The sequence below is a fragment of the Calonectris borealis genome, chromosome 2 (assembly GCF_964195595.1).
Source record: "Calonectris borealis chromosome 2, bCalBor7.hap1.2, whole genome shotgun sequence".
Lineage (NCBI taxonomy): Eukaryota > Metazoa > Chordata > Aves > Procellariiformes > Procellariidae > Calonectris > Calonectris borealis.
In genome coordinates this window covers 152,046,497-152,063,671 of record NC_134313.1, presented here as the reverse complement: position 1 = coordinate 152,063,671, position 17,175 = coordinate 152,046,497, and the positions used below count along the sequence as shown (strand labels likewise).

The 17,175-nt window shown below is 39.3% G+C and overlaps 1 protein-coding gene across 2 annotated transcripts in view; it reads left to right on the top strand.

Moving 5' to 3' along the window:
* ARHGAP21 (Rho GTPase activating protein 21) overlaps nucleotides 1-17,175 on the top strand; it is a 126,701-nt gene that overhangs the window by 46,935 nt on the left and 62,591 nt on the right. For both annotated transcript variants that reach the window (XM_075143937.1, XM_075143938.1), the window contains exons 2-3: nucleotides 5,984-6,166; nucleotides 13,011-13,035. In XM_075143937.1, the coding sequence (XP_075000038.1) occupies nucleotides 5,984-6,166; nucleotides 13,011-13,035 (208 nt within the window). The remainder of the gene's footprint in view (nucleotides 1-5,983; nucleotides 6,167-13,010; nucleotides 13,036-17,175) is intronic.

Here is a 17,175-nt window from a genome sequence, read left to right as displayed (position 1 = left end):
TTTCAGCACAAATCCAAAACCTTCCCCCATACTAGCTACTATGAAGAAAATTAACTGTATCCCAGCCAAAACCAGCACATTCTCTACCCCTTATTCCATACATCATGCTCCAATCCCACACTGTCCAATACGTCCTCATTAACCACCACCACCACCCCCCTTCCCATCCTTTGATATAATACACAGATATCATTCCCTTAGTCTATGGACCACCCCTGTGAAATGTCTGTAAAATGTCCATAAATGTCCACAAATGTCCACTGAGTTCATTTAGTCCATGGCTTTGGGCTCCATCTGTTATGGTGGTCACTCCGGACAGGAGAGGTGGTGTGTTGTGTGGAGATATTGGGCACCAAAGCCTGCTCAGGTCAGATTACTGCTGCGCTTGCACTACTTGTAAGGCTTGTTTGCCACTGGTTGAGGTGGTTCCTGCTATAGTAATTCCCATAACATGCAACTCAAATCCTGGGTTACAACAATTTAAAGGTATTTCCATTACAATCTCCACCCTGGTCCCTTTGGACCAGACCATTCGGTTTAACATGAACTCCTCCCCTTGCCCCTGCTTGGGCTTGGACTTACCCACAGACTGCAGTCCCTTAGGTGTACTGCTCCAAGCGGAGCTGTAGCTGTGGGCCACAGTCTCTCCAGGGGTATATACCCTGCTGCGGCATAGACTTATCCACAGCCACAGTCGCTTTGAGGTGCACCTGTTCCAGCATGGCCTTCTCCATGGGCCACCGTCCCTTCAGAAGTAACCTGCTCCAACATGGCCTTACCCATGGCTGCAGTTCCTCCAGTGGTGTACCTCCCCTGTCATGGGCTTATCCATGGCCACACGCTTTGAGGTGTTCCAGCATGACCTCATGCACAGCCACTGATGCTTCAAGGTGTACCTGCTTACAGCATGGACATATCCACAGCCATAGAGGCTTTGAGGTATACCTTCTCTAGTGTGGACTTATCCTTGGGCCATAATGTCTTTAGAGGTATACCTGCTGTGGCACAGACATAATAACCACAGCACAGAGGCTTCGAGATGTACCTGCTCTGGCATGGACTTATCCAAGGCCACAGATGCTTTGGGGTGTCCTGCTCCCACGTGGACTCATCCACAGGTCACAGTCCCTTCGACTCGTGTTCACACTGGAGTTCCAGCCTGTCCAGCGCAGCAGCACAGAAGCAGCAGCGATGCCCTGGCCATCTGCCAGCCCAGGCGCATCCCCGTTGCTGTTATCAAAATGTTCCCAGGCACAGCACCGTCAGATGATCAGCAGCACAGCAGTAGACCAAGCAGCGAAAGCAAAAAGCAGCCACTAACAGCACTAGACTAATATACAGTAAGGCAAGCAAGCCCCATGGCAAGCACAGAAACCTGCCAATTAATAGCTAAACAGCAATAAGAGCTATAAATTAAAACTAGTATGTTCCAATCAAATCTGTCGTTATCTCGAACCCTTCGAGCCCCACGTTGGGCGCCAAAAAGGACTGTTGTGGTTTAACCCCAGCTGGCAACTAAGCCCCACACAGCCGCTTGCTCACTCCCCGCACAGTGGAATGGGGGAGATAATCAGAAGAGTAAAAGTGAGAAAACTCGTGGGTTGAGATAAAGACAGTTGAACAGGTAAAGCAACAGCCGCGGGTGCAAGCAAAGCAAAACAAGGAATTCGTTCACTACTTCCCATCGGCAGGCAGGTGTTCAGCCATCTCCAGGAAAGCAGGGCTTCGTCATGCGTAACAATGACTTTGGAGTGATGGCGTTTTGTCTTCCTAACGTCCCCCCTTCCTTCTTTTTCCCCGAGCTTTATATTGCTGAGCATGACGTCATATGGTATGGGATATCCCTTTGGTCAGATGGGGTCAGCTGTTGTAGCTGTGTCCGCTCCCAACTTCTTGTGCACCCCCAGCCTACTTGCAGGTGGGGTGAGGAGCAGAGAAGGCCTTGACTCTGTGTAAGCCCTGCTCAGCAGTAACTAAAACCTCCCTGTGTTATCAACACTGTTTTCAGCACAAATCCAAAACATAGCCCCATACTAGCTACTATGAAGAAAATTAACTCTACCCCAGCCAAAACCCACACACTCACACCAACTTCAAAATGGCTTGAATTATTTTTTCCAAGGATCAATAGTGCAATGTATCAATTATTTCTGATGTTCACTGTTACTCATCTATGAAGATAGTATTCAGAAGTCAGAGTATACCTGTTTATCAGTTTAGATAGTCAAGAATGCGATTCTTTATTGATAGCTTGTATTGCAATTACCTATGACTGTCACTTAAGGATTTTTAACATGCTCAGTATAGGTCTTTCTGTAAATTGTTCAGAAGTTTAAAAGAGGGGCTTTGGAGAGCATGCAAGCTGGGTGTGTTTACCTTTTTAATTTTTTTTAGACTGATATAAGAGGAAATTATTGATTTGAGATTTACTTTTAATTGGAAATAGTATCATTTACAAACATCAATGCTATTTACTGATTTTACATAATTTTGTTATTGTGTGTTAAGGTCACAGTGATTCTAGTTCTTTAAGGTGCCATCTGATTTTTCATGGATGCTTTCGTTGCTCAGAAAAAAGGGTTAAATACAATATTAAAAACAAAATATGCATTTTACAATGCACTTAAGCATATGTTGTATGTCCTTGTAATTGCATATAACAGGAAATGATGCTTTGAGATACTTTGTGCAGAAACCTTGTATGAAGAAATCCTGAGGGAAATGATGCTTGAATCATTTTTAATAGCCTGGGATTCTTCAGTCCTTGAACTCGACTGCATGCATTCTGACTTCGATTTTGAGCATTGAATCTATATAGAGGAACAAACATACAGATCTTCAGTAAGGAATGTGGCAAGATAATCTTTGGTTTGTTAGATTTTGTATGAAATGAAAATAAAATAAAGCATTCATTTTTCATTCTCTTGAAATGCAAATGAGTCTACCCTAAAGAAAAATCACCTTAAGGATATGAGGTATTTATGTATTCATAACTTGATTACTATCATTTTTGGCTCGCAAGGAAAACCATGTAGGAACTCTGCCTTCAGTAAGATATTCTTGCCTATCCTAAACGTCATCTGTTTCTTGCTTGCTGTCTTGCATCCTTGTTTTGTTTATATTTTTTGAAAACTCTTCTTGTTCCTTTTTAAAGCCTTCTCTGGCAAGGGATATTCCAGTGGGTGTGATGTGGTTGGACATGTCACAGGGTGACTCAACAGATGTTGACTCTCTTTCTTTTCTTTATAATTCAGATTCTTGGTTCATAGTGGTGGCTGAAAGTTGCTGTTACTGAACATGTCTCACATGTATTTTTAGTAGTGGCTTTTTCTATTGCCCTGTTGGCAGACTTTGCAGCGCGTCCAAGGATGGCATGAAGATAACCTTCCACTTAACCTTCTACTTCTGGCAGGCTTTTTCAAGAAATAATTATTTGACTGGGGAGTACCATTGTTTATGAATAGCTATTAGTTCAGCAATTCTCATGAATACTGAAAGTTTACATGAAATTACAAGGCAATTGGACGTTCTCTTCTCACTACAATCAAATACCGCATCTCCTGTTTCTCAGATCTGGTGAAGTTCTCTGTATGGCTGTATTTTAAACTCAGGTTACAGTATTTCTATAGGTAAACCTCAGTGATCAGTTATTATACATACTAAAATTACCTTTGGGCTAATTAGGGATGTTTTTGTCAGAAAAAAGATGCAACTATATTGTAGACTTCTATTTTTCAGTGCTACATTTAAGCTTACTGTTTACCTATCCATAACGATAGGTATTTGCTTATTAAATTTTTTTGACCTTTTGTGATACCTGCAGTTGTTTATGATTGTTCAAAACTTCTGCATCAAGTGTTGCCTGTAACAATTTGAGAGGAGAAACAAAACATTGCAGGAGAATGTTAAATAGATGGATTGCTGCCCATCACTTAATGGAAGAAATCACTGTCATTTTTTAGAGGCTAGTGTTATTTTTTTATTAGGAGCTATTTCTTTTGCCAATTTACTAGGATCAAAAAGTTCTTACTGACTCTGGTTTCTGCGCACGTCATGAGATTGAAAGACTGAGAAGGGACATTTATTTGTGCAGCAATGAAATGCTGTCATGTTCAGAAGCTGACAGATTGGTGGGGAACACCTCAATAACAAACTCCATCCTTAGGCGAAAGGATTATATAACTTTTAACTTGATCTTTGCATTGCTTGAACTTTAGACTAAAGCCGCTCACTTTGGCAGTTCCACAGCCCTTGCCAATTTTTCAGTCTTTAGTCATCTAACTGCACAGTCCTTTCGGTTTCACACTAACAATTTAAAATGTGGATGAAGACGATAGATGAGGACAGACTAGGCTGAGAGCGAGTCCTTGTTAGTTATTGTTGTTCTTTCCAAAATCTGCTGATAATCCTTGCAGGCTTTGCAAAGGAGCAGAGTCCTGTCGGGCTGCTGTGGATTCTCTGCGTTTTCTGGTTGCAGAAGTGGCTCCATTTCTTGTCTTGGCTGTAGCACCAAGACCCTTCTCCATTTGTATGTTTTTCCTTGCTGAACGACAGGGTTGTTGGAGGTAGGGAAGCTGGTCTTCAAAGCACTGGCTAGTATTTCCTTGTCTTCTCTGTTGGATGTACCTAGATGCGGGTTTCTGAGGACAAACTGTGGCATCTGTGTAGAAATGTGTCATGTTTTGCATACCTGAATGCAGAATGTTGTTCTGGTGGGTTAACTATCTTGCCAAGCAGCTGCAACATTTTCCTTACAGTAATACATGTTGGTATCATTGTGGTTAGAGTGGAAATGCTTTGTCTTCTCTGTAGATGTTGATTGGAGTTGGCTGGGCCCACCTTCACGATAAGCACTGCAGTTTGAGATCCCAGCTGTAAGGCTGAATCCAAAGGTATTATTTTGGAGCAGCCCAGGAAGAAAACCAAGCAGTAAATTCTGGCACGTATCAGCCAGTTGCTGAGCCACAGCAGCAGAGCTACAGAAGGACAAGAAGACTATTATTTCTGTTTGAATACCCTTTGAATAGGCTATAGGCTCTGGTATCTAACTTTGTTTCACGCATCGTTGAACTAGAATATTTAGAGGAGGGTCATAGAGGTTTGCATGCTTTCTTTGTATGTCTTCTGCCTTTGATTTGAAATGTTATGTGTGGTGTGGCACTCACTTTGAAAATTGAAATGGAAGATTTCATATAAGGCTGAGAAGATAAATATTTTTATAATAATGTTTCTTGACTCATAGGTGTATAAAACTACCTTTAAGAAAAAAAGAACAAGATGTCTTATGTCTGCATGAGAGGGGGGATTGCAGTAGGACTGTAAAAGGAAACTAGACCTTTTTACTTGTGTATTTAGAATTTGCATACTGAAATGTTCAGAGAAAATAGCTAAGGGTGGAAAAAACAAAGGTGAAGTCAAAGATAGGACTAGAGGAAAAGTGTGTCTTGCTGAAGAAGCCTAACCAATTGCATATGTTCTTCAGTTCTGTTTTACTTGTTTTAAGTGAGGAGATACTAGTCAAGAAAACCATGCCTGCATTGTAAGTGAGGAAAAGAGGAGTTGGTTTTGTATGTATGTGTGAGCTATGTGCACCCTGAAACAGGGTCCCAGAAGACACGTTTGTATCTAAGTAAAAAGCAAATAAAACATGCAAGCTGTACACATTTCTTGTGGTTCATTTGAGCCTTTCGCTGTTGCACATTGACTTTCTTAATATCTAACTTCATTTAAAATTTAAGAGTAATTCTGTATGTGATATGACCAGAGGTGTAATGCTGTAAGGGATGCTGCTTTACAATACACATTTCTTTTGAAAATATTAGTGATCATCAAATTATTTTGGTTATGGGGGGAGGACTTATATTTTCAAGTGCACAGTAATGTTTGTTTGGGGTTTTTTTGTTGTTTTGTGTTTGTTTTGGTTTGTTTGGGTTTTTTTAAATTATCCGAATTACAACTTCTATATGTGTCTTTTTTATTTTAGGCATCAAAAAATAAAGATGGAAAAGAGCAGAGTGAAGCTATATCACCATCGGAGGAAGAAGAAACTTTTTCTTGGCCTGGTCCCAAAACTGTCGTGCTAAGGAGGACATCTCAGGGTTTTGGCTTCACCTTAAGACACTTCATAGTTTACCCTCCAGAATCTGCAGTTCAGTTTTCTTTTAAAGTAAGTGAAATTAATAATGAAGCACTTATGTATAGCTTTATATACTTTCTAGGGCCAAAAATCCAGCTTGCTTGAAAATAAATGTACGTATAGATGTGTCTTACACAAATGAAAGATCCCTTGTGTGTAAGGTGGATGGGCTCACTTATTGCATCGTTAGATAACCATACACTGATCTGTTGCAAGAAAATGGAATTGACTGGGTTTGAGCTCACCCAAGTTAAAAATATTTGTTACCATGGGTAAGACCAGTGGTTATTGCAGAATATGGAAATATTTCTCTGAACAGAATGTTTTTTACCCAAAGCCAGTTTGATTAGTCCGTATACTTTTTAAAGTGTAGACTTCAAGGGTGGGAGGCTTGGGTTTTTTCTTTTTTGTTGTTCTTGGGGTTTTTTTGTTTGTTTCCACCTCCCCATCCCCCCGAACTGAAATTTGTCATACCATCATACAAAGAGAATAGCCTGGAAAAACATTAGTTTACCATAGTTTCTAACTGAGTATCTCAAAATTAATGTATGTTAGACAGACAGGTTGTATTTCTACATTATGTTCTTTCTGCTGAAAAGAACAATAATCTGCAATTCCCTAATTAGTCATGAGACAAATATATACAAAATATATACAGGCCTACATTAAAGGACAACTTTCTGAAATAAAAAACTGTAAAATATTTTAAGTTAAAACAAGTAGTTCTAAAGTTCTAAGTTCTAAAAAAAAGGTTAAGTAGCTAGTTGGTCTGCACTGTTCAAAGGGTGTATGTATTCTCCTATGTGACTGAACCTTCTGAAAGTTGCTGTAGTACCTGGTGTTAAGAAAAGTCCATTAAGTAGTGATGGAAATTTGAATATTGAGAGGGGGTTTTTCCTAGTGAGTCCAAATAACATTTGCTCATTTTAAAGTCATCAAGTATGCAAGTTCTCATAATCCATGCCACCTCTCATTTTCGCTTTTGCTGTTCCAGTTAGGCGGAAGAATAGATTCTTATCAAGATGGGGAATGGGTATTGAAGCTTCACGCTCTTTCCAGATAACTAATTGACCCTGCAGGAGTCTTTTTCGTTAAAGTTGTCTTTTTTGCCTGTCCTAGGTGGCTGTAAGATTTCTTCTGAAGTAGAAAAAGCTTTGCAGGAGAAAGTTGGCACATTTTTCTGGTTAACTTCAGCTATTCAGCCTGCACTTCAGTGCCCAAAGATTTTTCCCCTTGACAAGGAGTCACTGAAGCTAACTGGAAGTGAGACTATTAGCAGTGTCAGGTGATCCCAACATTTCTGTCCTTCAACAGAGGTTATAGAGAGTCAGTCAAGAGCGATATCTGGTTGAATTCCAATATGAAACAGAGGAAGGAGGGTGGGGAAGCCTTAGCTGAGCAGAGTGAATTACATGTACTTGTTAGCATCTCCCAACAACAACGCCTATGATGTTGAGGGTGAAAATATAAACAGCATGAGCAGGATGAATCTCCTTAAGTAAGAAGTGACTGGATAGGTTTCTTCATTAATATATCACTAAATCTCTCTGAGGAGGACGATATCTTTTTCACATGGAGAAGGAGATAGGCACAAGGAAGGGCAACTAATATAAAAAGGAAAAAGAAATGTTAGCCCTTCCCCTCTCATTCACACCTGACGGTTTCTGAGAGAGAGACCCAAGCAAGACGTAGTGAGCCTGATACTTGTAAATTTTGAGATGTGTCTTGAAGTTCTACCTCCCTCTTTTTCTGTGAGAGAGCTCTTAGCACCTTTTTTTTTTTCTTCTTTGTTTCTTTTCTGGTTAATTCATTCCCATTTCTGTCTGTTTTTTGAAAAGGAAGTAATGAGATTGATGGATAGTTGTAATACCTTTATTCAGGGATTCAGTTACATCTAAAGATAATAAGGTTCATTTGGACAGAACCCTGGTCAATACTTCTGTAAATTAACCTGAACTGTTATATTCTCTTTTCTTCCTTTTAATGACCATGAGGTGGTAGAAAAAAAAGAACAGATCTTCAAAATTATTACTCCTGGGTCTTCATAAGGTGGCTTTTATAGAGGTCTATGTACCTAAGTTACGGTACTAAAGAATGAAATTCACCTATTGTAAGCCTGATCCCAATATGAGGCAAACCTGATTTCTCTACCATTCTTATTTGACCAAAGATCATATTGGTTGCCAGCTAATTACAGCCTCTCTCATTGATTCTAAGCTCAAATATCATTCCTCTCTCTTTCCTCATTGATCAAAATTGTAAGGGCCTCAGAAGGTGGAGATGTTTTGTTTTGCACACCTTAGAGGTAGTATAATAATGGTAGCTATGATTTTGTTTTCTGACTGTCTTAAATCTTGCAGTAGCCTTCTTCACGCCTGAGAATACATGCAGTTACCTCTGATGTAAGATAGAGGTTACAGCTGGAAGTTAAAGATGCCATTGACATAACAGCCAGAGTTACTCAATCCTCTACTAGTTTCTCAGAGCCACAATCCTTTTGTTATCACAAGTGTCAACCTGATGCTGTCACTTTCCCTCTAGATCAGTGCAGAGGTCTTTTTTTACCCCAGGGAAGGCTTTGCATTCTAGCTCCTCTGATTGCTTTCAAGGTAGGCAAGCAACCTCTTGGAAGAGATTGCTTGCCTACATAGAGATTTCAAGATCTCTAAATCTTACTGCAAGTCAACATAAACTGGTAGAGGCAGTAAAAAGAGAAAAAAATCTAAAAGAGCTTTCCTTCAATCAGTCTTTCCACGTTCTTTGCGGATTTTTTTTTTTTTTTAATACCCACTCTTGGTTCCAATTCAGAAATACCTAGTGAAAATTCCTCCATTAGAAGTTCTGCTCCTGTTGCTTGCAGTTTGTGTGTGTTTGAAAAGCTGTTGACAGGTCAGGTGGAATTCTCTGGGGAGAAGAGGACAAGGCTCCTCACACGCGGGGAACAGTGGGCATCTCTGGGACAGAGAGCATAATGCTCTTCGACTGCAGGGTGTGGTAAAGGTCACACCACAGCTGGATATTCCATGGGAATGGGAAGAAAAGCTTCCTACAGGCCAGAGAAGGCTGCAACTTGAAAAGTGACTGAGGTGAATTTTCTTGGAAGCAAAGAACTCAGCTCCAAAGGATGTATTGAGTGGAGAAGAGTGGGCTTTATTTCATAAAAATCTTTAATACTCTGTTCTCTGTTTAGGTGCATTTGAGGTGTTGGGATTTTATTTAAACTTTAAGAAGTTCAGTGTTCTAGTTGTTAGTCTTAATAAAACCTATGTTCAGTTGAAAAGCCTTTTTTCAGTTGTCCTGGGGAGCTTGCTACACGGAAGAGGTTTAGCCAGATCTGCCTCAAAGCTCTGGCTAACTGGGAGTCCCAAAACACCCTTGTCTTTTAATATATTAGCACCTAACACTACCTGTCTTGAGTTATCTTCAGTTCTTCAGGTGTTGTTTTGGTTTTGGTTTTGGTTTTTTTTTGTGACACCTTCTCTTAATATTTCACAGGCTGGAGGCACACCTCACCCTTGCTGTTCAACAAGGAGAGAACTGTGAGGCTTCTCCTTCTGTTATTCAGAAGTGCAGAACACCAGTTTAACAGAATGAGGGTCACTTTTGTGCAGAAGTAAAGTCCAGCTGACCATCAACGAAATTCTAGCTATCTGGTCCGTCTCATGGATATCTCTAAATATTGCAGAACTTCAACAAGGGTTTCTTTTGTTTCAGTGCTGACCAGAAAAACCCAACAGTGCTAAACTTCCATTTTATTTTTAGTGATGCTAGTGATTTTTTCTGAAAAGAAAGAACTGTTCAAAACCTGAGTAAAACAGGTGGAGTCACGTTAACCAAGAAACTTAGGGTTTGGTGAGGGTAAACTCTAGGTATTTCTAGCCTTCCGTGTACAAAGCTGATGTCTGCCTTTCATAGACTTCCGCTGTCATCAGTCTGAAACTACAGTTCCTGGTGAGATGGCTAGACCAGTGGCACTGTGGGCTACCTAAGATAGATGTGTAACACCTGAATAAGCAGGGTGAGTTGCAAGAATAAAACTTGATACCTTAGTGACAAGGTGACAGTGACCTGCATAACTGCATATGAGGGGCATCCATAAAGCTTTGTTTTCTCCATTTATATTTACATCTGACATGGAAAACAGGCCTTACTTGCTGTCGTTGAAATGATTGAACATGATTGGTTATAATTAATTCAGGGAAGTATCTCTGCATATTTTAATAATGAATGCTAGTATGTTATATTTAATATATATTATTTGTATTTTTATTATATTATATATATTATATTTTTATATTATATTTAATTTATTTCATTTAACATTCAGTGTGTACGTAGTACTGCAGGTCTAGGTCAAATTCAGTATATTGTGCTAAGTTCTAGTGTCTTTTCATGGTTCCTGCACAAAACAGCTAATTAACTACGAATCGACGGACTCTTTCCATTGTAATGTTATTAATTAACTAATTTATAAACATTATGATAGAGAAGGGTTATGGAAGAAAGTGTTGTTTGGTAGGCCTGTTGGGAGGGACAGCCCTATGTGAAGGACGGTGTGAAAGATGATCTTGGAACCTGAGATTGCGGTTTAACACATTTCATTTTGGCAAAAGTACTTGGCTGTGCTTATGTGGGGCCACACACCAAATGGAATAGCTGCACATTCAGGAATAAGCCATTATTAATCTTGCTTCCCATGCGTCCTTTCCCTTAAGAAAGCGAATAGGGAGCGTGTGGAAGATTTCTTAAGCTAGCATTTCAAAAAGCCTACATTAAATTACGCTTTTAACATTAGATGTTTATTAGGAAGCAACATGCTTTTTTTGCATGTGAAGTTCATTCTCCAGGTTCAATCAGTCTGAGAAGCAAGTAAGTGATAAAAGAAAACCTTCTCTTTAAGTATGGAAGCACCATATACTAGCATCTTGCAATGTGTAAGAGGTAGATATAGGAGGGAAAGCTAATTTGAAAACATTTGCGTTATAAAGCACTCCATTTTTAAAGGCGTGAGCTCATTGGCTTGATACCATGAAAAACTAATGCTTTGCAGCTGTCTCTTATAACAGAGCTTTGCATACCCGGTGACAAACTGACAAACCCACTGCAGTATTTCATAAATGATGGCAATTCTGTATTAGGTAACTTTTCACTTCCATAATATTTTTGTTTTATAGCATCAAACCAGGTAGCCTCCCCTATGTGTGACTCAAATTTTCCAGACTATGAGCTCTAATATTCAAAGTCCTGAAGATGTTTTTTCACTTGACAGATTGGGTGGAAACTAGAGATGTGCAGATGTTAGCCTTGTCTAATTTTTCGCTGCTGTTCTTTTGAGTGATTGTAGTTCAAAATCAGCTGGCTGTTACAGGGCTTCAGGAGATACAATAATAAGTTTTAACAGTACTTGTCTACTAGTATGGAATTTTTGCCAAAGTATAGAGCAGACAGGACTGTTCAGCTTAAGGGTGTACTGTTTGCTGCTCTCAGAGTTTGGGTGGTAATAATAATTACCGTGGCTTTTTAAAAATAGAATGAGTACCAGATCTCTATTAACTCAGTGTTTCACGTTTTTGGGGTTTCTTTTGTTTTTTTTTTCTTCCTTAAAGTTATCTTTCTGTAGTATCTTACAAAGCTCCAGCAGAACTCTTGTATGTCTCACAAGAAACGTATTGCACGTAGGAGAGACTTGTCTCATCCTCATCATTATATAGTGTTCATATCCAGGTCTTACTCCGTCTCTTTCTTCAAGTCTTCCTCTCTTGAACAGTTTGCTCAGATCAGTGTGCAATTGCTCTGAAAATATTTATTATGAAAAATACAGTGATTTGTCTTTAAATGCAAAAGACCTAGAAATTTGGAATTAATCCATTTAAAAGTAGGAGGGAATATACAGGTGAAAATTATTTCTGTGATCGTCTCCTTGCTCCTTCTTTCCTTCAGGACAAAGCTGTTTTAATTAGCTGAGGTAAATTGTTAGAAATACTTCCCAAATTATACATATTAGTCTAAGAAATTGTATTTAGGGTGAAAGTTTATTACTCCATAAAGTTACAGTTCAGAAAGAAAGCACATATTTCCATATTTAAACAATTGTGCTTTTCAGATGGTAGAATTTTGTAGAAGAGATCAGCCATGATCTTTCAAAAGCCTTTCATTCATATTAAAATATTGACAAGAAAGTAACTTAAATAAGTAATCATTTTCTATTGTAAGCATGCCATTCTCCCTCAGTACATTCCAGAGTTGGGGGGGGTGGGGGTGGGTGGGGGGTGTTTTGGTGGTGGTGTTTGTGTTTGTTTGTTTTTTGGTTTTTTTTTTTTTTTTTTAAGGACTGTCAGTGATACCTGGTAGTTATGACTGTGTATATAGATAGCGCAATAAGCAGAAAGAGAATCTTCGAGGTTGTTACTAAATAGTGTTTGGGGTAGATATTTTTCTCTAGACAGTGGTACTGAAGGCGAAACGAACTTGATATTTCAAATTTCAGAAAGCATATTCAGAGCTTACTTACAAAATATTTTGTATCTCTTGCATATCATTTAGCTTTGAATCCTCTAAGGATTAAAGTATAACCTCTCCTGCCTGGCTTTCGGGGTGGAAACATGCTTGCAACAACAGATAATGCTGTTCATGTTGTTTCTGTGGGGATGTTTCATGGAACTGTGCTTAGTTGTTTTTTTTAAAACAGGTATTACACTACATTCTCAGAATGAAAGCCTTAATTCTGTAAAGTCCAATATTTGTGAAAAAGTATGAGATATCAGAATGCAGACTTAATCTTACAAGTTTACTTCAAGTCTTCACAGCTTATAAACGCCTATGCATTTTTTTCCATTTATTAAATTTTTAATATGTACTCTTTCTTTTTCCTTAGGATGAAGAGAATGGGAATAGACAAGGTATGTCTTGTTTTTATTTTTTCACAAATCCAGTATGTTGAACATTTCAGCTGTGTAATACACTTCAGTAGCTACCTAAGAGTTTGAAATGTAAAATCATTTCAGTGTGACCATCAAGCTCATTGAATTTCATGGCATGGGAGCAAAAGAAAGAAAATATCTGTCTTTTAGCTTCACTTATTTAATGTAGGTGTTTGCGTGGCCACTAAGTTAATTAAAATATGTGCTGTATCACTTCTGTGCTGGTATATCACCTTGTCATGTATATGACAAGAAGACAAGAAACCAGCTGTGTTACCTTTTTAGTGCGAAAGTTTCACACTCTCTTAATTTGATCTGCATGTAAGACCCACAGTTATTTGTGCAAAGTACTACTATAAAGGGTTTGAGTCTCATGGATATATTTAAACACATGCATTTAAAAAAAAGTGCTGTACAGAGTGTCTAAGAGCAGCCAGTATGAAATTTGAATTTTGTTGCAACTTACTCTAAGAAAAGTAACACATAAGTATATAAACCTAGTGTTGGTAGTGATAGTAAAAATTATCCACAAAAGTGGTATACAACTGTTTTAAAAAAAGAAGATAGAGGTTATTCCTATTAGCTTCGTGATACTTTCTTCAATATTTAAAAGTACTGATCTAACTTATTTCATCAGTTTTGGCAGTCTCATGTACGTTTTAAGCAATCCATGAAACATGCTTCAGTGACATCAGATAAGACGTGTGAATAAAATCCTCGCACTTGATTTAGGAGGGATGGAAAAATCACTTATTTCTAGGTTATACCTGTCAGTTCCCCTCCATTTTCATAGCTTTCTCCCTCTCGCATTGCCTATGTCTGCTCTCTTTCTTAATTCACCATTTAACTTATTTTTTATTAATTGGTGCTACATCTCAGTCCCACTTAATTTGAATTTCTCTTTGGTATTTAGCTATTTTCTCATCCATGCTCGCTTTTTTGCCAATATCTTATTGTTTCCTTAGAAGGGTGAAAATGTGTTGATTTAGGTAAGGAAATTGGGTTTTCAGCTTGAGAGCCCAGTCCTGCTTCCTGTTTTTCCCAGTCTGTCATGATGGTAAGGTACGCAGAGGAGGTGGGATTAGCTGCATTGCAAATGTAATGTGCAGGGCTTCGTCTGGCAGGGGAGTGCAACTCGTTGAGGACAGGCCTGTTCAAAGGTCCGAGGCAGCATGGAGTGAATGCTTGTTTTACTGGTGGGTTACACTCTGCTTTACACTGTAGCAGAGAATGGTACCTGGCTTCAATGTACTTTTAAAAATCTTATTTAGTTGGAAGACAGAGAACATGTCTGAACTTTTGTTTCAGGTTTTTTATGTAACTGTGATATATGAGAAGCGTTCTGGGAAATACGAATTTACTTGAACTTTCTTACTTTGCTCTTGGAAGCAGATGAATTCATCCATTTCATCCTCCTGGTCTTACTCAGCTGTTGTCACCTGCTTGTTAAACAGTGAAAAGTAAATTTCTTCCTATTCCTCATCACCGCCATCCACCCCCCAAACTTGCAACCTCCCTCCTTTATCTGTTTTGGCATACAAAAAGAAAAGGCAAATTCCTTTAGGAAGGGAAAGGAGTTGATCCTCTGTGCCAAACCAGCATGGAAGATACCACCTGTGGCCTAGAGAAAGAAGTTCTACAGTATTATTCTTGTCATAAGGAGAACTGGATCAGCTAATGATGCAAATGCGGGTCTGTTTATCTAAAATATTATCTGAGATCTGTTTTTCAGTAAAGGAACAGCAGTAAACAAACACTTATTTGGTTCACTATGAGACCTGTGCAGGTGGGAGCAAGATTACTTTCTAGAAATTTTTGTGTAGCTACTTAAACTATGAATCATAGCTCAGCTATTGCTTATTTATAGCAACGTAGTACGTTGTATGCCTTGAAATACAGATCAAAGGGCACAAACTGCTTTGGAAAGACAACAATGTTCTCATTAGCAGGAGAGGAGGTTGGACTTGTGCTCCTTCTCGGAAGAGAAGAGATGACTGTGAGGTGGAGGATGTAGGTGTCAGTAGAATTTAACCTGCCAGTTTTGTGTATTATACCTTTAAAAATAACAAAATGGGACAAAGTGTATAAGACATTTTTTGCCAGCATTTAGTGTGAACTTGGGAGGCGGAGGGGATGAAACGGTTTCTTATTTACATTGCTACAAGTTGTTCCTATTCCCAAATGAGGCGAATAGGTAGCTTGTGAGGAGAAAATCAGGAAAAGTGTATCTCATTTTTCATGTTCACAAACATCATGTTAATTTAGCAAAAGCAGGTATGCCAGAAATTCTGTGAAGGATTATCACAAGGACCCTTAAAATAATTAACCTTGGAAAACGAGGCCGAGCTGCTTTGGAGTGGCAAGAAGCTGTGTGTTTGGCTGCTGGCTCTGGGGGTCCCTTGCTGCTGAAGCGCAGTTGCTTCAACAGCTTGAGGAAGAGCATGTTGCCGGGCAGGGTGCAGCGCGTTGCGTGTCGTACAGAGGAGCCATCTAGTGGCAAACGTCATGTATTTTCCTTCAGACTTAATTGGAAAACTTGCCTCTGTGAAGCTCTGTCTTTAATTAACAATGAAAATATCTTAATGATAAACATTTTTCTTTTGAAGTCTGTAGGTGATAATTCACTTAATTCGCTTGAGCTTTCCTTTCTCAAAGACTAAGCTAAGGGGATTCAAGCTTTTCATTTTTGTGAAGCAGTGTGTGCCGGTGCAAAATTGTCTTTTTTTTTTTTCATTGATTTTGAGTGAAGATTTCTGATTACCTGCACTTTCTGCTTTGCCCTTTCACAGGTTAAACTTACCTTTAAAAGTTGAGATTTTTGTCAGGTTCAGCATTTACAGATTTGAGTAGGTGAGTGTAGAGTAAAGCATCTCTATTACTATTGACTTTTATTGAAAGCACTTGAATATTTTTTTCAAAGGAGCTGAGTACCTAATTAAGTCTAGAGGGCAGAAGATGAAAGCATGTACCAGGTTTTATGTATTCTAACAGTGAAATAAGTATTTTTATATGGTTTTATGTTCTGGTTTAGAATTTTAGTGCAACTTTTTTAGTATATATTTCAATCATGCTCCTGGCTTGCATTAATCTTGCTTTTAAAGTAAGCAGCAAGATTTCAAAGCATTTAGAACAAAGGTAATGCAGCTTTGTCCAGGAGAGCTCTAAACTAAGAATGACGCAGGAGGGACATGATGGCCAAGAAACAAGTGAGGAAGCGGTGGATTGGGTTGTCAAACAAAGGTGTTGGGGTTAGGATGCTGTGGACGGGAGACACCTCATGGTCAACAGTTGGGACAGAAGAGGACCACCTCAAGTGTATGCACTTAAGTAAGGGAATGCCTACAGGACAGTGTGATGGGGAGAGCTCTCATGCCTTTTTTGAGAACCTCTCTGAAGCCCCTGTGCACTCATGCATGCAGCATGGGGAACAAGCAGGAGGAATTGGAGGTCTGCATGCAGTTGCAGGGCTATGATCTCATTGGGGTCGCAGAGACGTGGTGGGATAGCTCACAGGAGTGGGCTAGAGTGCTGCAGTGGGTGGGTACAGGCACTTTGGGAAGGACAGGTTGGGAGAGCATGGAGTGTTGAGTTGCCTTTGTTGTCAAGTTGTAAGAGAGCAGCAGGGATGCATGGAGCTCTGGCTTGGAATGGATGGGGAGCTGGCTTAGAGTTTATGGTCAGGATTTGCAGGCAGACCCATGTTTTGGTGGGTGTCTGCTACAGACGGCCTGCAGAAGTAGATGAGGCTTTCTTCAGACAACTGGGGGAAGCCTCAATGTACAGGTTCTGGCCCTTATGGGGGACTTTAGCACCCTGTTATCTGCTGGAAGGGCATCACAGCAGATTTACCCTAAATATTATGTAGTTATTATTTGAAAGATTTCTGTTCTTTCCTGCTTTTACTGCTCCAGGTTGTGACCTTAAGCTAAGCTATTAAAATGCTTTTCTAACAGGTGCACTTTATCAGAAGATGCAGATCTTTCTCAGTGGATTCCTTGGTCACTGACTGGAAACTTGTATCAGCTTTTACTGTTTTCTTGACAATTTCTGTTATACTGACCAGCCTGTATTAACTTGGAGTATTTCTTTCATGGATTTTGAGGATGGTGTGCTGTCAGT